Here is a 27,813-nt window from a genome sequence, read left to right as displayed (position 1 = left end):
TTTGTCTTCCTACTGCTGACCCGGCCTACCCATTTTCACAGTTCAGATGAGGATGGGGGTGGAGCTGGCTCAGAACCAGGGGGGCCAACTGGCTGCCCGCCCCCCGCCCCCAATTAGCTTTCAGACCAGAAACCCCAGCCCCAGTGGCCGTGTCTGGCTTAAGGGGGAAAAGGGTATTTGCCTACAGGGTGGGATGACCCGGAGCTCAAACCAGGGGGACTCCAGCCTGCAGACTGTGTGGGCAGAGACCATGGCATGGAGATGGGTGAAATCAGTGTCAGAGATAGGAAGGTAACCTTATAGTGCAATGAAGTCAACTCCTACCCCAGTCTGGTCCCAGTTAGAACCTGGGGCTGGTCTACACTGGGTTTTGGCGTCAACCCTGGGCAGTCAGTATAGCAGAAGCACGAAGACCCTGAGGACTCAAGCCCCAGCCCCTAGACCACTTCTAGCCCCCCTCCCTTTTTCCCTCTCAAAGAAGGAAGCCAGGCAAGAGAGCAAGAGGCCCAGGGCAGGGGAGTGAGAGGGCCAATTTAATGAGAAACTACAAACTGAGACCAGCCATGATTCACAGTGACAGGAGGCCATGCAGTGGCAGTGCGAAACCAGGAGGGGTGGCAGCAGGATACAGCGGTCCACATAAGCAAGTTCACAGACAAACCATTCAGGAAATACAGTGTGGGCTCAGGCCCAGGGCAGATGTCCACCAAGGCACGTCCGCCACTTGTGGCTGCTCCTTTCTTGTCCCCAGCCTGTCCCAGTCCAGTGCCTGACAGCTGCTCCTGCTGCAGTACCTGCTGTTGAAACAAGCACAGTGACAGCAAGTCAGCAAGGGCAAAGGGCCCAGCATTTGCTGAGAAGAGGATACATGGAGAGCACACTACAAATCTGTGTGTGCTTGCAAGGAGGCCCCTTCTCTCTGTCCTCTCCAGTCCTATTTGGGACACACCGGCCACTGGGCAAGGTCTTGCCGACGCACAGCAAGGACATGGTACAGACAGATGGGCTAGGCTCCTGGGCACTCCTCCTGGCCCTAGCCAAGATGGGGGTTTGTAGAGGGCAGGCCAGAAAGGGAGCTGGGCAGGGGGTGCCAGAGGCAAGTCCCTTCTTGGCGAGCCAGAGCCTCAGCACCCAGCCCATGATCTGCAGGTGTGCTGATCGCTCTACCTTACCCAGGGGACTCCCAGGCCCTTGGATAGAGTGTTGAGAGTTCTAGAGTTCTGAGGGCCAGAGTCATTCCTTCTAATCATCATACCCACCTCTAGCACCCCAGAAATAAAGCCAGGCCTGAGGACCCTGTCCTGCTTCAGTCCATTTTCCCACTCTTGGCCCAGCAGATGAGAAATCACTGTGGCTACAGGTACAGCCCCACTGCAGGCCCCAGGTCTGCTCTGACTGTTTCTAGTCCCAGGGACAGTTAGGACCAAATCTATGCTCTGTCCAGAAATGGAGTGAGGAGACCCTTCCCAGCTTCTCGTCCTGATCACAAACATCAAGCAAACCAGCAACACACAGGCTCCGAGCTATCCCCCTGCCACCTGCTGACCCTTGGCCTTAAATCCAACAGAATTTTTGCCAGAAGAGTCCGATGCTCAGGGAAGGGCAAGCCAAAGAGGACAAGACTTCCAGGGGACTGGTGGGACGGCTTCCACCCCCAAGTGGGAGCAGGGAAGCAAGCCACTGAGCAAGGGGAGCGAAAGCACAGGGGGCCAGACTGACAGCAGGGAGTCCAGTCCTGGCTCCGTTAGCACAGGCGCTTGTACGTGTAGATGTAGGCTTTGCAGCTGGGGCATGTGTGCGTCACATCCTTGAAGTCGTTGATGAGACAAGGGATCAAGCAGCAGCCCAGGTCACACCTGAATCGGAGACAGAGAGATTGGCTGAGAGGGCACTGGGGGCACATAGGCCTACCCCAGCTCAGTGGCAGGTGGGCACGGCCCCACCCCAAGCACCCGTACCACCTACCCCATGAAGCAGCAGAAGAAGCCCAGCACAAAATTCATCAGCCCGATCTCATAGGAGATCTTGGTGGTGATGGCCTGCTGGCAGTGGGGACACACCGTCTGTACAGGGGCGCCCTCAAAGATCTCTCCTTGTAGTACTGTCACTGTGGTGGCAGCCCCCGAAGGAACCAGGACTGTGGCAGTATGGCCCCCAGGGCCAGGGTACGGCCCCGGTGGGTAGGGCCCTGGTGGATAGTAGCCCATGGGTGGGTGGGGGCCTGGAGGAGGGTAGAAACCTGGAAGAGCAAAGAAGACAGTGAAGACAGGTTACTGGCTTACCACTTGCCCCATAGGCCTGAGGCCCCCCCCAACCCCAGGGGAGGCCTCATGAGGGGGGCCTCTGGGAGCAGGCCCTGGGCCAGGTGATGATGTACATACTCCCAGCCCTTCCTGCTCCCCACCCTGTGAGGACCAAGACTGAGAAGCTACTTGGCCCAGCGGGACACAGCAGAGCTGAGAAGGCGGCCGCCTCTCTCCTCGGTCTCAGCTGGGTATGTTTGCTCCTTGCCTCTGATACGCAGGGGACCAGGCACTGTGTTGCAACAAGGACCTCAACCACAGGATGGACAGCCTTGCCTCTCGGCAGCCCAGCCCTCCTTGTGCACTCAAGGCTCTCGGACCCACCAGTGTCACCAGATCCTGCACTGAAATACCAGGAACAGGCCCACTTCATGTGGGGCCACCTGTGCGAGAGCCCTGGGCCTTTATCTGGCCTGAGAAGTCCTGAAGAACTGGGTAAGCAGGAGCCCAGCACCCCCCCCCCCCCCCCCCCCACCACCATGGACTCAGGATCCTGGCAGGGAGAGGCCCCCATATCAGCCATGAGTCAGCACCTGCCACTGGGCCTGAGGGGCTTTCCCAGGAGCTAGCCCCCCTCCCAGTAAGGCCCACAGCTCATGTGCTCGCTCACGGTGCCTGCACAGCACTGCTTGGCTCTAGGACACCCTCCCATGTCCCCTGTCCACACCCAGTCAGTCCCCACCCCTGAGAGAACCCTGTGCAGGAAGACCACCGGCACACGGTGAAGGCTGGATGGCAGGGAATGTGCTTACCTGGAGACATGTAGGTGCCATCTGCATTCACGTGGGGGGGGATGAAGCCAGGCTGAGGCATTGGGTGACCCGGTGGCTCATAGGGTGGGGGGCCGATGTCTGTGGGGGGCACGGACATGCCCGGAGGGGGCTGCATCACAGCTGGCGAGGTGCGGCCTGGACAGAGAAGGCAGGGAAAGGGAGCTCAGAGGGCAGTGGCTGCAGGGCCAGGGGAGTGCTGCCCCAGGTGCCGGCTTCTATGAGCTGGACAGGCAAGCCACAAGGGACAGGACCATCAGGAACACCGAACCCTACCTGGGGTAGGTGGGGCTCCGCTCTTCTCCTCCAGAAGGGGGGCTGTGGGGCCTCCAGGATATGGAGGGGGTGGCTCGTTGGACATCTTTGCTGCTTCTGGACCTGGAAGGAAAGCCAGGACGTGAACTAAACTCCCAGCCCTGCGTGCCGGTCAGGCTCAGGTCTGTGTCTGTCCTCCCCGCACGCAGCCTCCTGTGGCTCCTCCCACACGTGTACCACCCCACCCTCGCAGCAGCTCAGGTGGCCTTTTACGCCTCCACATCAGTCTCTGCGCTCGGGCGGGGCAGGGGGGTGGAGGACAGGGATGGATTCCTTCAGCAGAGTGGGCTCCATCTATGCCCTGGAGATGTCCCACCATCCCCGAGGATAACCAGGCCCAGAGCCACCACCATCCACCATCACCCGCGCTTCCCGTGTCAAAGGCAGGAGGCAAGGGTGCCCTGCGAGGACAGAAGTGGGTGAGGCGGACCCTCCCCCCAGGGCAGCTGGCCACCTCCGTGCCAGAGCACCATACCTTGCTCATGGGAGAGGGACTGGGAGACTCTTTACCTCAAATCCCAGGTGCTCAGAAGGGAGAGGCTCCTTCCACGGCCGGCCTGGGTGGACACGCAGGGCTCTGGGGAGCTGTTCCGGGGGAGAACAACAGGCAGAGGCTCAGCAGCAGGGCAACAGCCGCAGCCACACTCCCCACCCCGTGTGGCTGTTCCCCCACCGGCACGGTGGCAATCCTCAGCTCCCCCTCCTCTCACGGCCACGGGCTGAGTCCTGTCTGCACCAGGCTCCTACCAGCCCTCACAGCCCGCCTGGGCTGCAGAAAGAAAGAACGGGCTTCTCCACAGCCAGCTGTGCACATGGGGCCTCTGCCCTGGTTTTTGTGGAGCTGGGGTGGGAAGGAAGATGCAGACTGAACCCCCTCCCTCACCTCTCTCCCAAGGCTCCCTGAGCACCTGCCACTGGGTCCTGGGGGAGAAGGAGGAAACCAGGGGCCCTTCCTGTTCTGGGTCAGCATCCTGTCTCCCATAGCAAGGCACTTCCTCTTACTCTATTCAGCATAAAAGGTTAGAAATTAGTAGCATTTTGAAGTAAAGTTTGGTTATTTTTTTTTTAAATAATATGAATTAGGTGATCCCTGGGTGGCTCAGTGGTTTAGCACCTGCCTTTGGTCCAGGGTGCGATCCTGGAGTCCCAGGATCAAGTCCCACGTCGGGCTCCCTGCATGGAGCCTGCTTCTCCCTCCTCCTGTGTCTTTGCCCACCCCCCCACCTCTCTGTAACATAAATAAATAAATCTTTAAAAAAAATATGAGCTAGAAAAAATTCTCAACGTTACAGAGAAACACAGTGATAGCAGCTCTACTAGCTCTGTCTGAGAGCCCCACCAGCGTGAAGTTCAGAACCCTACCAGGGCAAAAGGAATGTGGAATCAGTACAAATGTCACAGATCAGGGGCACCTGGGGGCTCAACAGGTTGAGCATCTGCCTTCAGCTCAGGTCAGGATCCCAGAGTCCTGGTGATTAAATCCCACCTTGGCCTCCCTGCTCAGCAGGGGGGGGGGGGGGGGCTGCTTCTCCCTCTCCCTGCAGCTCCCCCTACTTGTGAGCACTCTGTCAAATAAATAAAATCTTTAAAAAAAAAAAAAAAAAAAAAAAGCACAGATCAGTGGCAGGGCCCAAGAGACCAAGTCCAAGCAACATAAACTGGATGTCAGTAAAATTAAAACCTTGGGCTTCAAGGGGCACCATCAAGTAAGTGGAAAGACGGCTCACAGAACAGAAAATTTTTATAGATCGGCTGAAAGACTTGTATTTAAAATATCTACATAAAGAACTCTTAACTCATTAGCAAAAAGACAACCCGATTAAAAAATATCAAAAGATCTGAATACACATTTCTCCAAAGATAAAAACAAATGCCCAATAAGCACATAAAAAGAAGCTAAACATTTAACCAAAAGGAAATGCGAACCAAAACCACAATGATGGGATCCCTGCGTGGCTCAGCGGTGAGCGCCTGCCTTCAGCCCAGGGTGTGATCCTGGAGTCCTGGGATCGAGTCCCGCATTGGGCTCCCTGCATGGAGCCTGCTTCTCCCTCTGCTGTGTCTCTGTCTCTCTCTCTCTGTGTCTCATGAATAAATAAATAGAATCTTAAAAAAAAAAAAAACCAATGAGGTACATTTGGCATCCACTAGAATGGCTAATGAGTAACACATATTAGGCAGAGGAGAGGGCCACACACAGCTACCATGGGACCCAGTCATTCCACTCCTACCTGTGCACCCACAAGAACTGAAAACAACTGAAAACCACACAAGATCCTGTCCGTGAATGTTCACAGCAGCATCATTCATAATAGTCCAGAAGCGTCAACAACTGAGATGTCCCACCACTGGTAAAGGGATGAACTGCAGATGTAGGCCTGCAGTGGAGACGTTCCCCGCCACGACCGGGAACGAGCCTGCTGCAGCCTGGATAGACCCGGAAAAACACGACCGTGAGTGACAGAGACCGGACATGAAAGGTTCCCTACGTGTGAGTCCTTACACGGCGCCCAGAACAGACAAAGCCAGAGACAGCATACTCGAGGTTGTCGTGTGGGCTTGGGGGGGGGGGGGGGGCAGACAGAGGGACAAACATGGTTTCCTTTCGGGATGATGAAAATGAGCCAAAACTGGCTGTAATGATGGTAGCATAATTCTGTGCATATATTAAAAACCAGTGAATTGCACACTTTAAATGGGAAAATCATATGGTAGGTGGATTATATGTCAAAACTCATTAAAAAACAACAGAGTTGCCCAATCTCCCCACCTTAATGCAGCCACTCTCCCTGCACGTCCCTGCCAGTCTGCGTGCAGCCCTTTGTATTTTTATGTGACAGTTTTAACATGGTGTCCTATATATTCTGTCCATCTTGCAAGACCCCATGACCATCAATTTTAATATTCCCCGAAATGGGCCCATCACCGTTTACCTGGCCACCCTTATTTGACGAACCAAAACCACAATGATGCATTTGGAATGCTTGTTGTTACTTTCATAACAAACAGGGAAAACCTCTGGCTAATGCTCTTTCCCTTTCTTGGATTATTTCCTTTGGTTAAAATTGCCAGAAGTGAAAAGATTAGGTCAAAGATGTATGGCCATTTGTGCCTTTGGGGAGGATGACCGCAATTTACTTGGTACAAACTTTGGATACTATTGATATCACTAATTTGTAACATTAAAATAACACTTCTTCGACCATGAAGTGGAACTACTTCCCAAGTGCTTCTATATTATGACCTGCTCTTCTGAGTTGCTACTTACAATATCCTTCAAAGACCTGGAAGCCAAGAAAAGATGGGACTTACCCAGGTCACGTGGCACATAAAAGGTAGAGCTGAATCTAGGACTCCAATGTGACACTCCCACCCACCTCTGCCTGCCGGTGAACGGGCTGGACACCTGAGTGGCTCAATGGTTGGGCGTTTGCCTTTGGCTCAGGGCGTGACCCTGGGGTCCCAGGATCGAGTCCCGCGTCGGGCTTCCTGCATGGAGCCTGCTTCTCCCTCTGCCTGTGTCTCTGCCTCTCTGTGTCTCTCATGAATAAATAAAATGTTTAAAAAAAATAAAAAATAAAAAAACAGTGCACGGGAAAGAAAAGGAAGCCACAGAGCCTCTAAAGGACATCACACCAAGTCCCCTTCCAGGCAGGCCTGGCTGTGTGTGCTGGGCCTGGAGATCCTGGGCAGCCTGCCAGGCGCCCTCCTGGTGGCAGAAAGAGACAGCTTTCCTCAAGAGGCTTGTCCTGCAGCCCACCAAAGTCTTAGAACATGCATGGGCCAGCACCTGCCACTGATCCCACCCTACAAGCCTCTGGGATGCCGCCCGGGTGGCCCCACTGTCTGTCTGGTAGTCCCAGCTCACCAGGGATCTGGCCACAAAAGGTGCACTGCGCTTGGTGAGTCACTGGAGCATTTTCTGGGGCGAGGAGAGCCGAACTAGCCGGGGTCCTCCAGGCCCCTCTGTGTCCAGAGGGGACACAGCACTAGCGCCACCCTCTGAGGACACAAGCATGGCCTGTTTCTTCAACATCACATCTAGTTCCACTGTTTCCATCACATCCAGATTCCACTGGAGTTCTGGCATCATAATGACAGGACAAGCCTGGCACCCACCCGATTCTGGGCCATCCTCTACCCACTGCTGCCTGCCACGGGGCCGCTTCCGCTCAGCCTCGGCTGTACCACCACCTGCTTCCACACCCAACCTCGGGCGGTCTCCCCCTGCCCTCCACCTCGTGCCCATCCTCCAGCTGCCTTCTGGAGCCGGGGACTGTGGCAGAGACTGGGGGCAGGACCCACCAGTATGAAGGAGAGTTTCTGAAGAATGGATTGGGAACTTTTTTTTTTTTTTAAGATTTTATTTATTTATCCATGAGAGACACAGGCAGAGGGAGAAGTAGGCCCCCTGCAGGGAGCGTGACATGAGACTCGATCCTGGGACTTCAGGATCAGTCCCTGGGCTGAAGGTGGCGATAAACCACTGAGCCACTGGGGCTGTCATTGGGAATTGTACAGGGATTCAATTCCCAACTCCCCCAGTGCCTCCCAATAAATATGAAACTACGTTTCATATTTATGTTGGTGCCTGCCACAAAACTACATTGTCTAAGGTGCGATACAAACTGTAAGAATGCTATGATCTTTAAAAAAAGATCACATGGGAACGCCTGGGTGGCTCAGCAGTTGGGTATCTGCCTTTGGCTCAGGTCGTGATCCCCGGATCCGGGACTGAGTCCCGCATCGGGCTCCATGCGAGGAGCCTGCTTCTCCCTCTGCCTGTGTGTCTCTCATGGATAAATAAATAAAATCTTTAAAAAAAAAAAAAAAAAATCACATGTCCAAAAACAAAGCAGTTTTCCTATTTTTTAAAAAGATTTTATTTATTCATGAGAGACACAGGCAGAGGGAGAAGCAGCCTGGGACTCCAGGATCAGGCCCTGGGCTGAAGGCGGCGCTAAACTGCTGAGCCACCCGGGCTGCCCACAAAACAGTTTTCCAATAAAAATGCACCCCGCTCAAATGACACTACAAATGCAACTGTGGAATCTGAGATTGCCCCCTGGCAACACTGCGGTTGCGCTGGCTGGAGCATCGCTGATAGAAGCTATGGGAGGGGCTGCAAGCCCCAAGCCTCTGAGAGATGCAGCTCCCCACAGAAAAGGGGGCCTGCAGTTCTGGGAACTGGGTGAAGTCCGCATGTGGCCCCAGAAACCCAACACAGGCCTCTCGGCCTCCCGTTCCGCCTCTTAGATATGATCTGTGAAGAAACAGTGCATCGCCTGAAAACCCCCACCAGTTTACCATACTGACCAGGCTGCCCTGGGGCCCAGAGGCCTTTACACTGTACATCCCGTTGCGCCCTCTGGATTCTGTGGATGAAAAGGTGTGGGCAGGCCTGGTTCTCCAAACCAGAGATGCAGCACACCACTCAGCAGCTAGCCGGCCAGCAAGGTGCTGAACCAGCAGCATGTGGTGTGAGCGCAGACACGGGGCTCCCAGGACGCCGGGGCGTGAGCCCCACTCCACACAGGAGCAGAGATGCTCTCTCTGAGCCATAGCACATTACACAAGAAGGAAGGAAAAAAATCTTTTTAAAAGATTTTATTAGAGAGAGAGAGGGAATACAGAGGCAGAGGGAGAAGCAGGCTCCCCGCTGAGCAGGGAGCTGACGACGGGGCTGGATCCCAGGACCCCAGGATCATGACCTGAGCTGAAGGCAGACGCTCGACTAACACTGAGCCACCCAGGTGCCCTGAGAAAGAGAATTCTTAGATGAGATTCTCATGTCGTGGTGTAACAGTGCAGGCACACCGGCCAGAGACTCCCCCCCCCCTCCCCATACATGCCTCAGGACTGCAGAAGTCCCTGAGATGGTACTGAGCAGACCTAGAGAACTACTCATCCTGACACCCCCGGGGTGCTTGCTCTGGATGCAAACTGTCCTCAGCCCTACGGGGCAGCCCTACTAACGCAGTTCACATCACACCCAGGGGCATGTGGCCTCACAATCAGCATTTTAGGCGTTTTCAAAGATTTCTCTGAGCCTTAAATTCCTGTTTTCCAGCAGTGTGGGGATGCTGCGGAATTTCCCACTTAGTCCTGGATAAAAGTGATATGCCACTGCCCCAGTCCCAACAGCTCCTACATTAGAAGCCACTGGCCTTTGGGAGACAGCTGCTTTCCAGAGGCTGGAAGTCTGCATTGAAACTAAGCAGTAGGGATCCCTGGGTGGCGCAGCAGTTTGGTGCCTGCCTTTGGCCCAGGGCGCGATCCTGGAGACCCGGGATCAAATCCCACATCAGGCCCCCGGTGCATGGAGCCTGCTTCTCCCTCTGCCTGTGTCTCTGCCTCTCTCTATCTCTCTGTGACTATCATAAATAAATAAAAAAATTAAAAAAAAATTAAAAAAAAAAAAAAAGAAAAAAGAAACTAAGCAGTATCGGGCGCCTGGGCCGCTCAGACGGTTAAGCACCTGCCTTCAGCTCAGGTCATGGTCCCAGGGTCCTGGGATCTAGCCCCACATCGGGCTCCCTCCTCAGTGAGGAACCTGCTTCTCCCTCTCCCCGTCCCCTCTGCTTGTGCGCTCTCTCAAATAAATAAAATATATTTTTTAAAGATTTTATTTATTTATTCATCAGAGGCAGAGACACAGGCAGAGGGGGAAGCAGACTCTCCGCAGAAGCCTAACACAGGACTCAATCCTGGACCCTGGGATCATGCCCTGAGTCAAAGGCAGATACCCAACTGCTGAGCCACCCAGGTGTCCCTAAATAAAATATTTTTTTAAGAAAGAAACTAAGCAGTATCTGGAAATGTGTGAAGAGTAGAGGTTAGATTACTGGATGGCACCTCGTCAGAGGAGCCTCAAGGATCAAATTGAGAGATCAATGTCCCTTCAGTGCATTTTCAGGATGACACTGACCTACAAGCAACAGTCCTGACCGTTGCCAAGGCAGGGAGGCAGCATGGGCCAGGTGGCTGAGAGAAGGTTCAAGACTCTTGAGAAGCTGCCACAGACTCCAATATATATTCTGTGCCTGCAGCTTTTCTCTAGAATTCACAGCACAGACCTGTTCCTTGACATGAGCCAGAAAATCCTCAGAATGGAAAGGGCCAGAGCCTGCCACAGGGAACAGTAAGGCCCTGGGGAGCTAAGGACAGATTCAGGAGAGCCCCAAGGGACGGGGGTGATAAGCCCTGGAGAGACGGTCCTGAGTGGTCTCTGAGAGGCAAGGGCAGGCCACTAGGAGAGACAATGGGGCCATGTGAGGCCTAATTCGGCCCCTGCGCCCATGACAAACACGTGGTTTTATGTAGAATGGAATTATTCAAGTCACCCTAAAATGAGACAAAACCCATCTCCAAGTCTATGGACTCCCTGTGACCTCATCTCACTTTCCCAAGGACAGCAGGTGCTGGGGGCCTCTGGGGGCAGGACACAGTTGTCCCAGACACAGGGCCAGGCCCTTTTCTGCAAAGTGGCCCACAGCTCCTCTCCTTAGTCCAGTGGAATTTTTTTTAAAGAGGTGACAAGAATCTTTTTTTTTTTTTTTTAAGATTTTATTTATTTATTCATGAGAGAGAGAGAAAGAAGCAGAGACAGAGGCAGAGGGAGAAGCAGGCTCCCTGCAAGGAGCCCAATGCAGACTCGATACCGGGGCTCCAGGATCATGCCCTGGGCTGAAGGTGGTGCCAAACTGCTGAGCCACCCGAGCTGCCCAGTCCAGTGGAATTCTGAGTGCCACCTGCTGGACCAGCAGCCCCTAGAGCCTGGCCCTGCTTGGCACTCAGGGCAGGCCCACTGCAGAATGGAAACGTCTGCTCTGCAACCCAATATTGGAAACCCGGTTCCACCCTCAGCCATGTCACAGAAAATAATCAGGCTTCACACCCACAGAGCAGCCTTTGCTTTTCTGAGCTGGTGGGACCAGGTGAGTTTCCCCAACTGTGAGGAAGAAGTGACATCATGAGGCGCCTGCTATGGTTTTAGGGTTTGGGACCATGAAGCCAAGCAAAACTGCCTTATTGCCCCCCACCCCTACACCCATCCCACCAATCCCAGGCCCTGTCTACACCCAGCACAATACTCTAAGCAGCTACTGAGGACAGTGACAGCTCTAAGGACAGGGCACACAAGTGTTCCAATGTGCAATCAGGAAGGCAGGAACCCATCCCCTCTCCCATTCACAGAGGGACAAAAATTTGCCCCAGGTCAGTCACCAGTTAATGGGAAAACAGGGCATATGTGGAGAGTGTGGTGCTCCAGAGTCAGCCCTGGCCTTGAAGCTGGTAGCCTTGAGTGAGTCACTGACCCTTCCTGAGCCTCACCCTTCCTGGGACCTGGCACTGGAACCCCTGACTCCTGGCCATGCCACATGCAGAGCAGTGACAATGACATGTGCCCAGCACCTGGCAGACTCACTGTGTAGGGAAGCAGAGCACTTAGGGTCAAAACACATGTCCGTCGGGGGGATGACAAGGCTCTGGAATGAGACAGTGGCACAGCTCTTCAAGCACACTAAAGCCACTGAACTGTGCACTTTCAAAGGGTGAATTGTATGGCATGTGAATTATTACATCCCCCTAAAAGCAAAACCCACCCAGGTGTGGATATTTCCCTGTGTGCTTATAAAGGAAAGAGATGGGGAAGAAACACCCAGACCAAGACAGTCCTCTCTGGGGTTGAAGCTTGGCAGCCAACAGTCAAGACAGGTGAAGCTGTCATTACACATACACATATTTTAAACAAAAAGGTATCTGCACATTATTTGCAGAACCAAAATTTTGAAAAGAACACAATTTTAGGGGCAGCCCGGGTAGCTCAGTGGTTTAGCGCCGCCTTCAGGCCCAGGGCCTGATCCCGGAGACCCGGGATCGAGTCCCACGTCGGGCTCCCTGCATGGAGCCTGCTTCTCCCTCTGCCTGTGTCTCTGCCTCTCTCTATATATCTCATGAATAAATAAAATCTTAAAAAAAAAAAAGAATACAATTTTAGAAGGGAGCAGTGATGGGCAGCTTTGATCCCTGTGACAGGAGAGGCGTGGGGTCTCCACTGCCGGCGTGCCGATCTAAGCGGCTCTCCTCTGGGTCTCCCACATCCCAGAGAAGTGTTAAAAGCAAAGACTTAGGGGCCCTGGGAAATGCCTCTGGTGTTCTGCTCGGCTCCCAACTATTCATCATTCATTGCTGCGAGCTGCTGTTGATCCAAAGCTCGGCCAACTGGCAGCGGCCTAAGGCAGCCCAGGCGGGTTGCCCATGGGAGCTGGGAAGGCCTGGCCCCAGGCCAGCGGGATACGCTCCTCCCCGGCTGCAGCCACAGCTGCAAACACAATTCTGCAGTCTGAACGGTCCCGCACACCACCAAGGGGTACCCACCCTGCCCCCAGCGTCTCTGCTGCCCCAGAGGACCTGCCAGGGCCATGCACCAACACCCGCTTCTGGAAGAAGGCCAGACCGAGGCATGCAGGGCAGTGCCTGGAAGGAGGACTTTCTGTCATCAGCCCCCCCAAGACCTGCTAGAGCAGCAGTTCCCCAGTGTTCTGGGTGTCGGGACTCCCTTACACTCAATTATGGAGGAGTCTACAAAGGTTTTGTTTTTGTGGGTTATATCTATCAATATTTACCATATTAGAAATTAAAAATGAGGACTTTTAAAAAGTATTTATTAATTCATTAAAAAACATCCATAAACTCAACATGTCAACATAAATAGTTAAAATAACTTCCAAAACAATGTAATAACGAGACAGCTGCCATTGTTTCCCATTTCTGCAACTCTTTCATTTCTGACTCCGGGGAAGTCTGCTGGATTCTCCTGTCTGCTCCTCCGCCCAATCTGCTCTGCTACCTTGTTTTGGTTGAAATACGTGAAGAAAACCCAGCTTCCCAAAGATAAGCAGCTGGAAATGGGAGGGGCATCTGAAGAGTCTTTTCAGGTCTGTAACTGTGGACATTCCTGTACACCACATCCAAACCTGACAGCAGTAGTGTCTCAAAGGTTAGCTGTCATATGGAATCTGCATCTTTAATGAATTCATCCTACTATCTGCTACAATTCATTGGTCTACGTGGCATATGGAATGGCTCTTTTACACACACACGGTTTCTAACAGCAAGCATGGGGCATCTGAACACCGGTTCACGGTTTATAAGCCCCGATTATGAAGATGTAACAGTGCTGGTGTGTCTTATTATATAATGTTCCCCCCACTCAAGTCACATGGCCAGTATTACCACCAATCTCATCAGAAAAGTCTTTAACTATCAGGAAGCTGTCAAGCTCGAAGTGGCAGATACAAATTTTCCAAAATTCTAACTTTCACTTCAAAGTTCAAATTTTATCATCGGCCACAAACAGATTAACAAATTTATCACTGTTTACAAAAGTCAGCTGTTTTCCTCAAAGAGGTGGGCTCACTATCCATTTTCAAGAGAATGTCCACTAACGCCCCAACCATGAATAACAGTTTGTGTCTGTTGTCCAAGTAAATCTGGAGCTCCACAAGAAAGCTAGTTCAGCTCACAATTCAACCAACCATGCACGTGCTTTCCTGGAGGCACCTGTCCTACTCCGTGTGTGCGATGTATGTGTCACGTTTCATCACACAGAATAGCAGAGAGATGTGCACTTGAGGGTCAAGATGATTTAATACCGTAAATCACTTTTACTGCTTTTTCTTAAATAAGACCTGTGGGTGCAGTGAGCAGCGACGAGCCCAAGCTGCTGCTGCAGTTGCCTTGAGTCAGACTCCTCGCCGCTTCTGCACCACAGATGTGGAGGCCCACGTGGGGAGAAGGGCACTGTAACGGCATCTGAGCCCTGCCCTAGAGTCCTGACCCTGAGCCCCCCGAGGCCTCCAGGAGACTGCACCCATCACCTTCTGGCCCCACTGTGCTACAGGAAGCCCCGCAGGCCACGAGGGGCTCCAGTGCCTCCGAGACCAGGGTGGACTGTCCGGCTGAGCCTCTGAGCGCTGTGGCTGCAGCCCGGCCCTGCCTTGAAAGGAAGCATCAGCCCAGCTGTGAGCCAGCTCACCGCTTGTAGCTGTGTGACCTCGCTGAGCCTCAGAGTCCCTTAGTTTGTAACCAGAGGTAATCATGCCGACCTCCGTGGGAGTAAGGGGGCAAGGTTTAAAATAAACAGTGTGTGCAAAATACCCAGAGCATCAGCTCCAGACCCGGCATACAAGCACACAGGACAAACGGCACCTGCTGATGTCACCATTTATTATGAACAACTTCCAACGGGAAGAAAAACAAAACCGGCACCAACGCCTCTGCCATGGCAGCTTCATGGGGGTCCTAGTGTGTGTTCCCCGCAGAGTCTGGGGGGCGTGGAATCACATCCCACCTGAATGGTCCAGCCCAGCAGAGTTCATCTGACATAGCCACTTTGAGGCTACCTGCTTCATGGGACTCCTGAAGAGATGCTAGCAATCCTCCTAAGGGCCATCTCTCCTCCCAGGCAACTTCACGGTTGGTAAAGGCCCTGGCAAGGGTGCTTCGGGTGTCACCCCAGGACCCTGGTGGCAGGGTGGCAGCCAGGCAGCAGCAACTGCAAGACCACCTTTCTTGGAGCCAGGCTGGCCTGCCTGGCCTGCTCACTGCCTCTCTCCAGAGGAACTCACCTTCCCAGCAGTCACACCACTAGGATGCCAGCTGGCCTCAGAGGGGCTTCTCAGTCCCTAGGACGCAAGTTCCAGGCATCTGGCCGGGAGTAGGACTTTGGGATTTGTTGGGGAAACTGAAAAACAGCTTTCTACATTGCCTACAGACCCCCACATGCTGAACACCAGACAGGCACCCGCTGCTCAGGAAGGGCTGGAGGCCCAGAATAAAAGCCAAACATCCTCTCGGGTCCCCTGAGGCCACCCAGAGGAAAGGGGAAGGACAACCCACTTGGGTTGCTGAGCCCCTTCATAGGAGGCCTGGCTCACATGCAACTGCATCACCCATAACCCACCTCGAGGCTGTGTGAGAACTGAGACACAGACGTGCATAAGCCATGTAAGGACCAGGCAACATGAGGTGTCGCTGACTGGGGGACTTACTTGCCAGGGATGGCCACTGACCTCCTGGGCAACACCACATACTGTCCTGTTCTCCCAAAGTCCCCAGTTGTGGGTTTAAGAACAGTCCATGTGGTGGCCACTTAACATAGGCCCTTGGAGGGTGGGGCGGGGCTTCTCCTAAGAATAACTCCCCCATCTGTTCACAGGGGTAGTTGTGTAGCATCGCAGGAAATGAGAGCATAGTTCCTGACTTCCAGAAGCTTAAAATCAAATAGGGGAAGACAGGCATTAAATAATCACACCAAAAATGCCAAACGTAATTACAAAGTGTAACCCATAGTGTGCAGAAAAGCGGGGGGAACTTTGAAAGCACAGAAAAATTGGACATGATCTGGGGGTCAGGGAATATCTCCCCAAGCCAGCCAGGAGGAGGTGGAGTTAATGAAACCAGCAAAGGAGGGGATGGGAAGAGTGGCTGGACGGTGATAAGTCACAGACTGAGGGGAGGAGGCTGCACTCGCGGGGGCGGCCAGGTCACTGCCTGGAGCCCATGCTCACCCTGCCTGACTGCTTCAGAGGCTCCTGGCCACAGGGGCTGCTCCACCAGAGCACACAGACTATGGACCCCCACAGGGACCTGGGCCAATACGCGGGATGAGGATCATAGGCCAGGAAGCCCACAGCACCTCCACAGGAGCGCCCCAGGCCTCCTCTCTCCCCTGCCCACTCTCCTGAGCGCTGCCCCCACGCCCCAGCCCCCGTCACCCTCAACCACTCAGTCTTCAGGAACAAAGATGTCAACTTCCTTTCCTGGCCAGCAATAAAGTTTTGAGAGCACAGGGTTCACTGGCATCCTGCCTACCATGACAGACTGTATGACCTGGGCGAGCTACTAAATTTCTCTGAACCTCAGTTTCCCTACCTGGAGCACAACACTCCATTTTTATTCAGGGCTAGAGGGTCTTGGCTAAGACACTCCCAGTCCTTCTTGCAGTCACCTGTGACCATGCGACTAACCTCTGGCCAATGAGTCATAAGCACAGCAGCACCATAAGGACTGATGGGAAGGTGCTACCCTGGCCAGATGGACCCTTCGTCGTCCTGCCCTCCTGTCCACTGCATGGAATACAGGTGTGACAGCTCCCGCAGCCGTGCTTGACCACAAGGTGACCTTGGGCATGGAAGCCATACTAAGGACAGCGGAAGGTGCCCAGACCCTGGAAGATCACAGACACCACGCCAAGGCTGAAGGGACCACCTCCCATATCTTCTATGTGAGAAAGAAACAAATTTGTTTCAGTTGGTTACTTTGGGTTTCCTAGTAAATACAGCCAGACCTAATTCCAATAATCAAAGAGAAATAGAAGTGCTAATTTTCTAGCAATTCTTAAATGCACTATAGCCAGGAATTACTTATGACTGGTAAATTTCCAGATTATTAATTAAGAAGGAATGCAAGTATCGTTACCAACAGACGGTGCTGGTTAGGCTGCAGGTATGTCAACAAGTGGTCGGTAACTGAAAAGCCCACCGACTCGGCTTCCTGCAGCCTGTGCTGGTGCCTCCACAGGTTCGGGTTCGCTGAGCAGCCCCTTGGGCTGCCAAGTTCTCGCCCCAGGGGCCTGGGAAATCCTGCCCGCAGTCCATTTTCCATTGTTCGTACTGATGGAGGCAGGACGGAGAGACAATCCCTCCCTCAGATAGCATCACTGCTGGCTATGAACTGTTTATTTTTACACGTGAACACAGGCTTATCTGATGCCGTGGGAATTCCAAATACTTCAAAACAAGCTAGAGTTAAGACACAGAAAGGAGCAGAAAGCAGATCTGGTTTTCCCATCTGCCTCTCTCATCCCACCCGACCCACACGCTCCCCAACCCCCATCTGTGTCACGGCTCCAAGAAGCTACTGCACTAGCCCAAGCCGTGGCCCCAAGAGGGAGGCTTGCGCCCCGGTCACAGCTCAGGCTGACAGGACACAAACCTCACCTGCAGGTGCCCTGGTGCTCGGTTCCACGCCAGCCATCTGGCTGCCCAGCTTTCCAGAAACGTCATGAGGCCTAAGTGGGGCTGTGTGTGAGGAGCACACAGCAGAGAGCTGCCACACAGCGTTCAATAAACACAAATTCTTGGTTGTATCCCTTGTATTTATGGAGCCGCACGCAGAACGTGAAAAAGGAAGTACAATTTTTAAAGAGAAAATATACTGCTCTCAGAAGCAAAATCAAAAGGTGAAGAGGCCTCAGAGAATGGTTCTAAACTAGAAAGATTTCTAGGAACTGTGACAATGACAACAGTAACAATTTACATCAGGCTGAATGCTTGTCAAAACCCGGGGAAACCACTCTGACTCCCCAGGTGTCACCAGCACAAGGACCACAGCAGAGGGGGTTAGTGTGACTTCTTTTGGAGGACAATTCTGCTATCTATACGTTCTGTTCGACTCATTAATTCCATTTCAAAACATTTGTCCTAGAGGTAAGTGAACGTGTGAGCAAAGATTTACAGGCAAAGTTTGTATGTACCGATGCCTTACGTCCCACCAAAGACACTGGTTACCCATCTGGTTTACCTATATAATGTACCTGCATTTGCCCCCCTAAACGGTATAGACCCATTATTGTAGGTAGAAAGACAATCTTGATACTGCATTGTAAAACCAGTGTGTTTACACTTACAGATTTTACTTTTTTAAAAAAGATTTTATTTATTCATGAGAGAGAGAGAGAGGCAGAGACGCAGGCAGAGGGAGAAGCAGGATCTATGCAGGGAGCCCGACATGGGACTCAATCCCAGGTCTCCAGGATCATAGCCTGGGCTGAAGGCGGCACTAAACTGCTGAGCCACCCAAGCTGCCCGGGATTCTACTTTAAAAGTATACATTCACATATGTATAAGACACCAAATGTTAATTGTTTTCTATGGGTATTAAGATTTTGGGTCATTTGTTTATACACAAACAGAAGCTGTTTGTGTAGTTTCTAGTTTTTCTAGGATGGGCAGCTCCTTTGGCTCTTTCCCCAAAATGGCTCGTTAAATTGGGTTAAATTTAAGTGTATTCCTCCTTGGTCCAGAAAGGTGCTTCTGACTGTAATCTCGCTTTGTCTAGGAGAAAAGCAACAGTCCAAGAAGCAAACCCAAGGAATGGCTATTTGCCAGCCTTCCCTCCTAAAGTGGTGTTACAGTCTTTATATTGGTCTATGAGTCGGGTAGCAGGAGTCCGTTCTCTAAACCAGGTTTAACTCACAGCACTTTAGTAAAAGCTGGAACATAAAGGCCATCCAAGGTAGTTCTGGCCTTGGAGACCCTGCCCGGAGAGCCAGCATGAGGTCACTTGGCAGAGGAGGGCAGGTAAGAAAAGCCCAGCAGACACACATGAAACAGGGACGACCCGGCTATAGAGCTGTGCCGCAGGCGGGTGCTGTGTATGTGTGCTGGGGGTGTGGCACAGGCCTCCACATGCACCCTCTGCCTTCAGGGGGAGCTGCCTCCCAGGCAGGAGGGCCTCAGGAGCTGGACACAGGAGGAGGAAGTACAGACAGGAGGAGAAGGAGCAGCACAGGGAGTAAAATACATACAGCTGCACTCACTAGTAAAGAAACAAGTCATCTGCACCTGCTGGGCAGACAGCTCTTGGGAACTCAAAGGCCAACTCATTTTAGAAGCATGATGAGTGGGATCCCTGGGTGGCACAGCGGTTTGGCGCCTGCCTTTGGCCCAGGGCACGATCCTGGAGACCCGGGATCAAATCCCACGTCGGGCTCCCGGTGCATGGAGCCTGCTTCTGTCTCTGCCTCTCTCTCTCTGACTATCATAAATAAATAAAAATTAAAAAAAAGAAGCATGATGAGTCTAAAGAACCATCATTTAGGCAATCAAAATGAAGCCCTGAAAAAAAAAAAAAATCCTTACCTCTGCCTGACACAAAGCAGTCTTTGGCTTGATTCCATTTGACTCAGTTAGTTATCTGAGATCAAGACATACCATTCTGACCCAAGTGAAAGCACGAGGCCCTACGTGCAACACAGCCATGTGGCCACTACAGTCCTGGCCACCCAGCTGGAAGAATCTTATTTCAGACACAGACCCTGTAGTGTTGCCGATGGCTCAGGAGGGGAGCTTAGCCGGTAGCCAGGTCTTGTCCAGGTACCCCCGCCCAAGCAGTGGGGAAGTATCTGTACATCATTTAAACTCTTCATATTACAGAGCATTCTCTCAGTTATTTTCAACAAGAACAGCTGGGTGGAGAACAGGATACAGCAACCTCACCCGTGCCATGCCATCTAGAGGTCACCCAGATGGCATCAGTCAAAAGAAAAAAGCCAAAAACCAGCAGACATGTCACAGATTAGGAATTATTCCCGGAGACCACGGCAGTGGTTGGATGCTGCCACACAACCTTCTAAAGAGCACATGGGGGACGCCTGGGTGGCTCAGCAGTTAAGCGTCTGCCTTCAGCCCAGGGCGTGATCCCGGAATGCCTGGATCGAGTCCCACATCAGCCTCCCTGCGTGGAGCCTGCTTTTCCCTCTGCCTGCGTCTCTCATAAAAAAAACAAATATCTTTAAAAAAAAGAAGAAGAAGAAAAAAAGCACACATGGTAAGAAGCTATGTTGCAGGACCAATGGAAAAATCCTGAGACGAGAGAACAGTCCAGGGCTATGCTCTGCAGTGGAATTGTCCCTGTGGCCAGGGGCACTCAGACAAGGCGAGCAAGTGGGGCCGGGGTCTACGACGACAACATGTCCACAGTGGAGAAAGGGAAGAGTGCGAACAGAAGTGCTGTGGGACATGTGAGGAACAAATCTAATCAGTATTTTACATTATACTACACAAAATAGGATATGGAAATTTAACTAAATTCCTATCACTACTCTAAAAGGACCTCTGACCCAGAGAGTTTACTCATGCCAGCTGGGACAGAAGAACTATTTTGGATCTTCTCTGTGGCAAAAGAGGAGTTCATGTTCTATCTGGGGTTGTCTTATTTATGGTCATATGTGACTTCTCTATGATTCATACATCTGGAGATCACCTTCCAGGCAGAAACGTCATTAGAAATCACAAAGTCCAAAGTCTCAAGTGACATTCATGACCCTTCTTTTACTAAACACCCACCAGAGGCAAGGTGCCGTGCTGGGGACAGTGGAGGGCAAGACCAGCAGCCCCCCCCCCCCCCCCCCCCCCCCCCCCCCCCCCCCCGGCTGCACTGACTGGGAGCCGGGCCCAGAGGCGCAGGGAGGAGTCCTGACTCATGCCCCACACCATCAGATGCACCGGTCTCAGATCTCAGCCCTGTCTCTTTTCTCATACATTCTCCAAACTATGCTCAAGCGGGATCTCACACTCCCAACAGCGGGAATTCCACTGTGTGAGTTTTCATGGATTTCACTGCTCCCAGAACAAAAAAAGAGAAGCAAGTGACATGAGCCAACCAGGCCCCCTTCCCTTGGTGAGGGAAGGGCTCGAGCGAGGGAACAGGACCCAGGAGCACGCATGTCATCTCCTCAGGTGCCCAGTGGGCCCAGTTCTGCACACCTCTGAGCCCACGGGCAACTCAAGGACTTCCAGGCAGCTGGCCCCTGAGTGTCTGCTCTGCCAGCTGACTTTAGAAGCTACCCACTGCATGTTCACTTGGGAATTCAACTCCATATTCGCCTGCACCCCAGGGAATGCCGGGGCATGTACACTACACTCCCAGACCCCAGGAGACAGGACGGCTGAAAGGCAGGCACCGTACGCCCTTTTACCCAACACGGACCCAGTACCTGCTGAGCCAGCGCTACCTAGGCCCTGAAGACAGGAAAGACCACTATCTTGTGGAGCTTACATCTGTGGGGAGCTGGGGTGAGAACACGGAACAGGTCTGTGTGTAGTCCGCCAGATGCTGACGCACGCTGTGGAGGAAACATGAGTGGGGAAGGCAGTGTTGCAGGGATGCGATTCCAAACAGGAAGGGTTTCTCAGAGTGGGGAGCATTCCGGCCAAGATGGAACAGGCCACGTGCGCAGTGCTGGAAAGAAGGACCAGGCAGAGAGAGTAGGGTGCAGGGGCCTCGAGTGTGCCTACACAACCCTGGGGGCTGGGGGCTGGGGTGCCATGGAGCAGGAGGCGCTAAGGAAGAGGGGCTGGCCCTTGATGGGAGGTGGATCAGGTCCTCGGGCCTCTAACGGATGTCCACTTTACTCTGAGTGAGATGGAGGGCGTGGGAAATTAGGCTGTCCATTGTCCCCCCGCTGGCCACTTCCTGCACTATGCCTGGTGCACTAACGTGGGTCCCAAGGTCCTGACGCCAGTAGGTGGCTGCTAGACCTGGGGGACCCTCAGTTCTCAGCCCCCACCTCCGGCGTGCATGCTTTCTTTCTGGCCGGTCTGACTGGACCAAGGTGTGGACCGTGTGCTCTCCAGACAAAGCAGGTAAACGCACGCAGAGATACATATGGCCTGAGCGTGGCTACGCAGGGACAGAATCACAGGCCCGAGGCTCAGGCAGTAGAGAAAGCCCCAGAGTCCAGGGCTAAGAAGTGGTCACACCTTGCCTAGAGCAGTACAGTTTTTCCAGGCCTAGGAAAAGCCAGTTTTATCCTGCAGACCCTTCACTATCCAAGTTTGTTTATTTTCAAGGGACTATCTGTTTAAAAAGGCTTCAGATTCTTGACTCCTTAACTCAGTTAAAATTTCATGGGCCTCGGGATCCCTGGGTGGAGCAGCGGTTTGGCGCCTGCCTTTGGCCCAGGGCGCGATCCTGGAGACCCGGGATCAAATCCCACATCGGGCTCCTGGTGCATGGAGCCTGCTTCTCCCTCTGCCTGTGTCTCTGACTCTCTCTCTCTCTCTCTCTCTCTCTCTCTCTGTGACTATCATAAATAAATAAAAAAAATTAAAAAAAATTTTTTTCATGGTCCTCTGTATGGAGGTCACTCACCTTGTGGCCCCTGCCTTCAGGGAACTGTAGATCTAGCTAGGAAACCAGCTCACATTTAAGAAGCATTTATAAAAGATACTCGGCAAAATCCAAATGAGAACCCATGACCGCAGGCACTGCAGGTGAGAGAGGGGCGTCTGTGGGTCAGGGCCCTGGGGAGGCTTCAGGTAGCAGGTGGGCCCTGCAGGAAGGAGGGCAGGGATTCCTGGCCTGGGACAACAGAGGGGAAACAGAACACTCTGGTCAAGGGCCCAGCCTCCCCAGGCCAGATCGGCAGCTCCCAGAGGGCAGGGACAGGGTTTGGGGCCAGTGTCTCCACGGCCCCAAGCAGCACGTCAAATATTGCCTGACTGGGTGGGTAAGTAATGCAGCCTGGCTGGTACTCTGGGCAGGAGCTTTTCCCCCCACCCCAAAGGCTCGGTGCTGTTAGCAATACTACCCTGGCCACAAAGATGGATGTCTGAGAGGTGTTCCAGACTTTTCTCTAGCCCTTAAACCTTGACCTATTAGCAAGTCCTGCCAAAGCCATGGTTCAAAAAGGTCTCAGATCCACTCTCTCATCTACTGCTCAAGCTTTAAAGGCCAAAGTCTAGACTTGGCCCCATGTTCCACATCTCTACTACACTCTACTGCAGCCACCCAGACTGCAATCTGCTCTTCTCCAAACCAACCAAACCCCACTCCTACCAAGGGACCTTCCACAGACCTTTCCTCAACCTCCACACACGTACACCCCCACCCTCCAACCCCTGCTCTTCCAGCAAACCTGAGCCTTCCCCATGACTCCGTCCTCACTTCACTCACCTCCCACCTAGAAAACAACGGGGGCTTCCCCACTGGTGTCCCTGCAGGCCCTACTCAGCCCCTGGCACAGATCCATCGAATAAGGGAGGGTTGGGGTTAGCCTAACTAGGCTTCCCATGCTATTTCCAGCCCAAATACCCACCACTCACGGCCGCTGGGGCAGAAGACCGCCTTAGCAGAGATGGAGTCCCTGGCTTCCTGATGAAAAGTGCCTAGTTTATGGCCAAAAATCCATACAGAAGACCCCCTTTCATGAGTCACAGTCAACTCTGGGGAGTACTTTCCACGATGGGGTGGCACAGCCACATTTTCCTCAGCCTCACTCCTGCCCTGTCGTGCCAGCATCTGGCCGTCATTGCTAATTCACTTACTAACAGCCTTGAGATGATGCCTGTGTGGCCTCCTGGCTGCTGTCGGACCTGCGAGGGCGGAGCACAGGTGAGGGCCCTACCAGATGGGCCTGGGGCGCTTAGAAGAACACTCCCTGCAAACACAACTGCCTTCCTCGCTGCTTCCCCAGCTTGTAAAACTGCTGCTTTTAATGTTGATTATAACTGCAACAAGTTTCACTTCCTACCAAAGTAATAAAGGCGTAGAATTCTCAAACTCCACCCCAGGACACCCTTCCAGCCTTCTCTGCCTGCCCTGGCCTCGGTTTCTCCTCCAAGGGAAAACACAGACACTGGAATAGATGTGAATTCAGACTGAATCAACGTATTGAACACATTATGTACCCAGCACACGCACAGTTTTTACTGGACTTCATGACAACTCCTTGTGGTAAGAACCACCCAGTGGCCAGACCATGAAGGGGCTCACAGCACCCACAGATCAGGAGCATCAATAAGATGATGAGAAACGTTTTCTGGAAAACTGATCTGATATTACCAAACTTCTCACGACTTATGTCTTTATGGAGACAATCAGTGTGTCACTGGACTTCCTTACCCCATGTGGTTTTACTTCACCTAACGTGAGGTAACCCTAATCTTCCAGCACAAGTGGATACGGGTCTTCATCTCACTTGGGTGTTGCTTTTCACTTATCATAGTTGCAGCAAGTGAGGCTCTGGGAGGGCAAACGGCTCGTCACACAGTTTGGAAGCAACAAAAGTGCCTCCAGCCTGCTCTGCCGGGTCTAGACAATACTGGTCCCGGGACCCCACCTTCATCATCAGAACTTGGTAACTCAGAAGCAGGAGAGGTGCTTGGTCAGCAGGCTCTATGGCAACCAGACCTGCATCTCCCTGGGTGGGCTGCCCTCTCAGGGGGGAGAGGCTTTGCCACAGACCCAGGCCAAACGCCCTCTCTCCTCTGCAGCACTAAGTTGCAAAGCAGCCTCTACCACCTCCTGGGGAGACGTGTCTGAGAGTCCTGACTGCAGAGATGAGGAGCCGGAAGCCCTCTGTGGGGTTCTAAAAACTGGCAGATTCCCATTCTGTACACTCCATTTCCAAATCCCTTTGTGTAGTTGTGCCACCCCTGTGAGCCTGGCTCTCCTCCCCATGAGGGGACAACATTATTCGCAGAGCAACGCCTGCATGCAGAGTAACCCCTGCACGCTGCCTTCTCACCAGCATGACAGCCTTCCTTCACGCAAGGACAGAGACGTAAGTATATGGTGCCATGACTCTACCACATTTCCCTGTGTCCTCCATGAATAAAAGGATGTGCATGACCTTTGAACAGTGTTGCTGAAGCTGGAGATGAATTTCTACAGGATCTCAGACAACTGAACAGGATTAGGGATTGGTATTTGTGCCTACATAACAGCTCCTCAAAAAAAAAAAAAAAAAAAAACAGCTCCTCAGCCCCAGAGACTCAAAGTTTGTCAGCTGGGCTACACAGCCCTGTTACCCTGGGGTTTGGGAAACCACACCAAACTAGCACGTTCAAACCAGGCAAACTGTAAAGAGCAGTCATGGAGTCCGCAGGCTGACGATTTGTATCATTTATTGTCAACGTGATCTGCTGGCCTAATCTGACTACCAGGATACATTTCATTAGCAGCCCCTCAAAACATTTTTGTTCCCTGCAGCATTACTGTACATCACACATTCCGTGTTTCTGCTCTTAGTGATTTTAGAGCCATGGCCTACTGTTTCTTTGTTAAGAACATATGTAAACCTCTTTCCTGGTTCCAGAGGCTCATCCTATGGAAAAACCTCCAAACTCGTCCAGCTCCTCAGGGATGGGAGACAGAGAGAACTCTTCAATACCCAGGGCTTCTACTGGTGAAAAATCAATAAACAAAAATTCTATGACTCTACTTAATTATATGTGTAATTATTTGGAAAGGAAACAGTCAGATGTCCACACTTACACACATAAACAAAATGAACTGCTGATGGTTAGATAAGAGACAAAATACAGTTAAAAGCTGCACATTCTAGGTGGTGGTCTAATTGCATTCAACATACAGTTTGAATGTTTAACTTTTAAATGTGGGGCTGTGGGCGAGGCAGAGCTGGCACTGCTCTACCCACCCAACTTTTAAGTCGGCTGGGAGGTAAGTAACAAAGTGCCAAGGAGAGGGGTCACACTACCTACTACTGCCTGCCCAGCAGCAGGTCCCACTTTACACACAAAACTAGTATAAATGCTATGCTCCAAGACCTCCAACCTCTTCACTTTAGGATAAAGGCACTCAACTCCAAATGTGACTGAGAATTATCTGGGGAGCTTATTAAGCACAGTCCTGGCCACAACCCATAAGTGCTGAATCAGAACCCGCGGGGGGGGGGGGGGGGGTGGGGAGCTGCCCAGGAATCAGGTCTCTTAACAAAGGTCCTGGGGATTCTTTTTTTTTTTTTTTTAATTTTATTTATTTATTTATGATAGTCACAGAGAGAGAGAGAGGGAGGCAGAGACACAGGCAGAGGGAGAAGCAGGCTCCATGCACCGGGAGCCCGATGTGGGACTCGATCCCGGGTCTCCAGGATCGCGCCCTGGGCCAAAGGCAAGCGCCAAACCACTGCGCCACCCAGGGATCCCCTGTCCTGGTGATTCTAAGACAGAGGATCCGAGACCCACACTGGAAACACTGAGAGCCGCTAGCTCCTTACCTGACACCTGTTGAGAAGCCTCCTGGGTACATTTAGAGGAAAACAGAAACGCACGCCCACGAACAAGTGCCCAAAGCCAGGCTCGACGACGACGTGGGTTCAACGACACCAAGGTCCTCGACGGCAGGAAGCTGGGCCCGAAGCCAGGCCAGGTCACTGCCTCCTCGCCAGCCCCGGCGGCGATGGGGGACGGGCGGGGGAGGCAGACGCGCGCGGCCCCTCGGGCCTGCCAAGGTCACCGAGGAGCTCAGCGGGGTCTCCTCTGTCCCCGGGACCCTCCTCCCGACCCCCATTCCTCCAGGAAACAGCGCGGTGGAAAGCGGGAGATGCTAGTTCCCCACCTCTCCCGACAGGAGGTGTGGGAGGGTGACAGCGGGACCCCGAGGAGCGCGCCGGCAGCCCCAAGGCACCGACCCCGGCGCCCGCCCGAGCCTGGCCGAACTGTGACCGCAGCCCCGCGGGGGGGGGGGGGGGGCGGCCAACCCGGCGACAGGCGACAGGCGACGTCAAAACCCCGAGGGCCGCTCTGGATCGCATCAGTGCCAGGGGAGGAGGCGACGGGTGCGCTGAGCCGCCGCCGGGGGCCTTTACCTCGGGAGGCCAGGCGCCCGAGGCCGAACAGACGCCAAGACAGGCCGGGGTCCGGGCGCGGGGAGGACGAGACCCTCAGCCCCGCGGGGCTTTGCGCGCACGCCGCCCCCCGCCCGCCCAAAGGCCTCTGGGAGATGTAGTCCGTCCGCGCGCCTCAGGAGCACTCCGCGGGTCGCGGAGACCACAGTGCCCGACATGCACCGCGCAGGCGCCGCAGGCGGGGGCTGGGGGCTCAGCGGTCCGAGGTCATCCCCCTCCCCGCGAGGGCCGCGCGCGTCCAGCCCTGCTCCCGGCGGGCCCGGGGAGGGGCGGGGGAAGGGGGCTCCGCCGGAAGCTGTCTCCAGTGGCCGAGGCGACTCACCGTCCCCGCGGCACCCGCGGCGGCCGCAGCAGCAGAAACGGTCGCCTCCGCAGCTCGCCGTCGCGCGTCTGTCAGAAGGAGGCGGGTAGGCTTTGGAGCAGGGCGTCAGGGCGACGGGCGGAGCCATGAGGTCAGCGTCGGGGCGGGGCTTCCAGCGACACGTGACGGTCCTTGGTGACGTCACGGGGAGCGGAGGTGCTTCGGCGAAGGCAGGACACGTGGGAGGGTCTGGGGAGGTTTTGTCCAGCGAAAGAATGGCCTGCGGTGGTCTGAAGCTAGGGGAAGGACCTAGATGGCGCCTCCTCCCGCCCTCTCAGGCCCAGAGCATCCGTCAGAGCCAGGCGCATCTCCGTTCCTCCCTTTATTCAACCAATGCTTAGTGAGCTTAGGCACGGTGCGTTTTGTGGGCTTGCGCACGACGGGAAGGGCTTGCATTGCCAGGTGCGGAGGGTTCGAGCTGAAGTCAGATAAGGCAACCTTGTGCCTTCTTGTCTTAGCTCTCATACTGTGAACAAGTGTCTTGTGCATGTGTGCTGCCACGGTTTTTACATTTTGGGGGGTTTTGTTGGTGATTTTGTTTGAAATGGTCCCCAAGCGTGGCGCCAGGCACTGTCCAATGTCCCTAAACACTGGGAGACTGTGACGTGTCTTCAGGAGAAGACA

General features: G+C 53.4%; 1 protein-coding gene across 8 annotated transcripts; it reads right to left on the bottom strand.

Annotated features, from left to right (window-relative positions):
* Nucleotides 1–491: 491 nt before the first annotated feature.
* Nucleotides 492–27,501, bottom strand: CDIP1 (cell death inducing p53 target 1). 8 transcript variants are annotated; one of them, XM_072751455.1, is made up of 8 exons: nucleotides 27,151–27,255; nucleotides 26,199–26,329; nucleotides 3,899–3,973; nucleotides 3,350–3,451; nucleotides 3,056–3,211; nucleotides 1,966–2,239; nucleotides 1,720–1,856; nucleotides 492–797 (listed from the first exon to the last, which is right to left on the bottom strand). In XM_072751455.1, exons 4-7 carry the CDS (start codon nucleotides 3,432–3,434, stop codon nucleotides 1,745–1,747), a joined length of 627 nt encoding a protein of 208 aa, XP_072607556.1. In that variant the 5' UTR covers nucleotides 3,435–3,451; nucleotides 3,899–3,973; nucleotides 26,199–26,329; nucleotides 27,151–27,255; the 3' UTR covers nucleotides 492–797; nucleotides 1,720–1,744. The 8 variants fall into 8 exon arrangements, with proteins under 8 accessions (XP_072607556.1, XP_072607557.1, XP_072607555.1 ...); XM_072751456.1 differs by lacking the exons at nucleotides 26,199–26,329; nucleotides 27,151–27,255 and adding exons at nucleotides 4,507–4,616; nucleotides 5,315–5,494; XM_072751454.1 differs by lacking the exon at nucleotides 26,199–26,329 and having other exon boundaries at nucleotides 27,151–27,277.
* Nucleotides 27,502–27,813: the final 312 nt, after the last annotated feature.

The sequence above is a fragment of the Vulpes vulpes genome, chromosome 3, assembly GCF_048418805.1.
Source record: "Vulpes vulpes isolate BD-2025 chromosome 3, VulVul3, whole genome shotgun sequence".
NCBI classification, from domain to species: domain Eukaryota; kingdom Metazoa; phylum Chordata; class Mammalia; order Carnivora; family Canidae; genus Vulpes; species Vulpes vulpes.
This window is presented reverse-complemented; position numbering and strand designations above follow the sequence as displayed.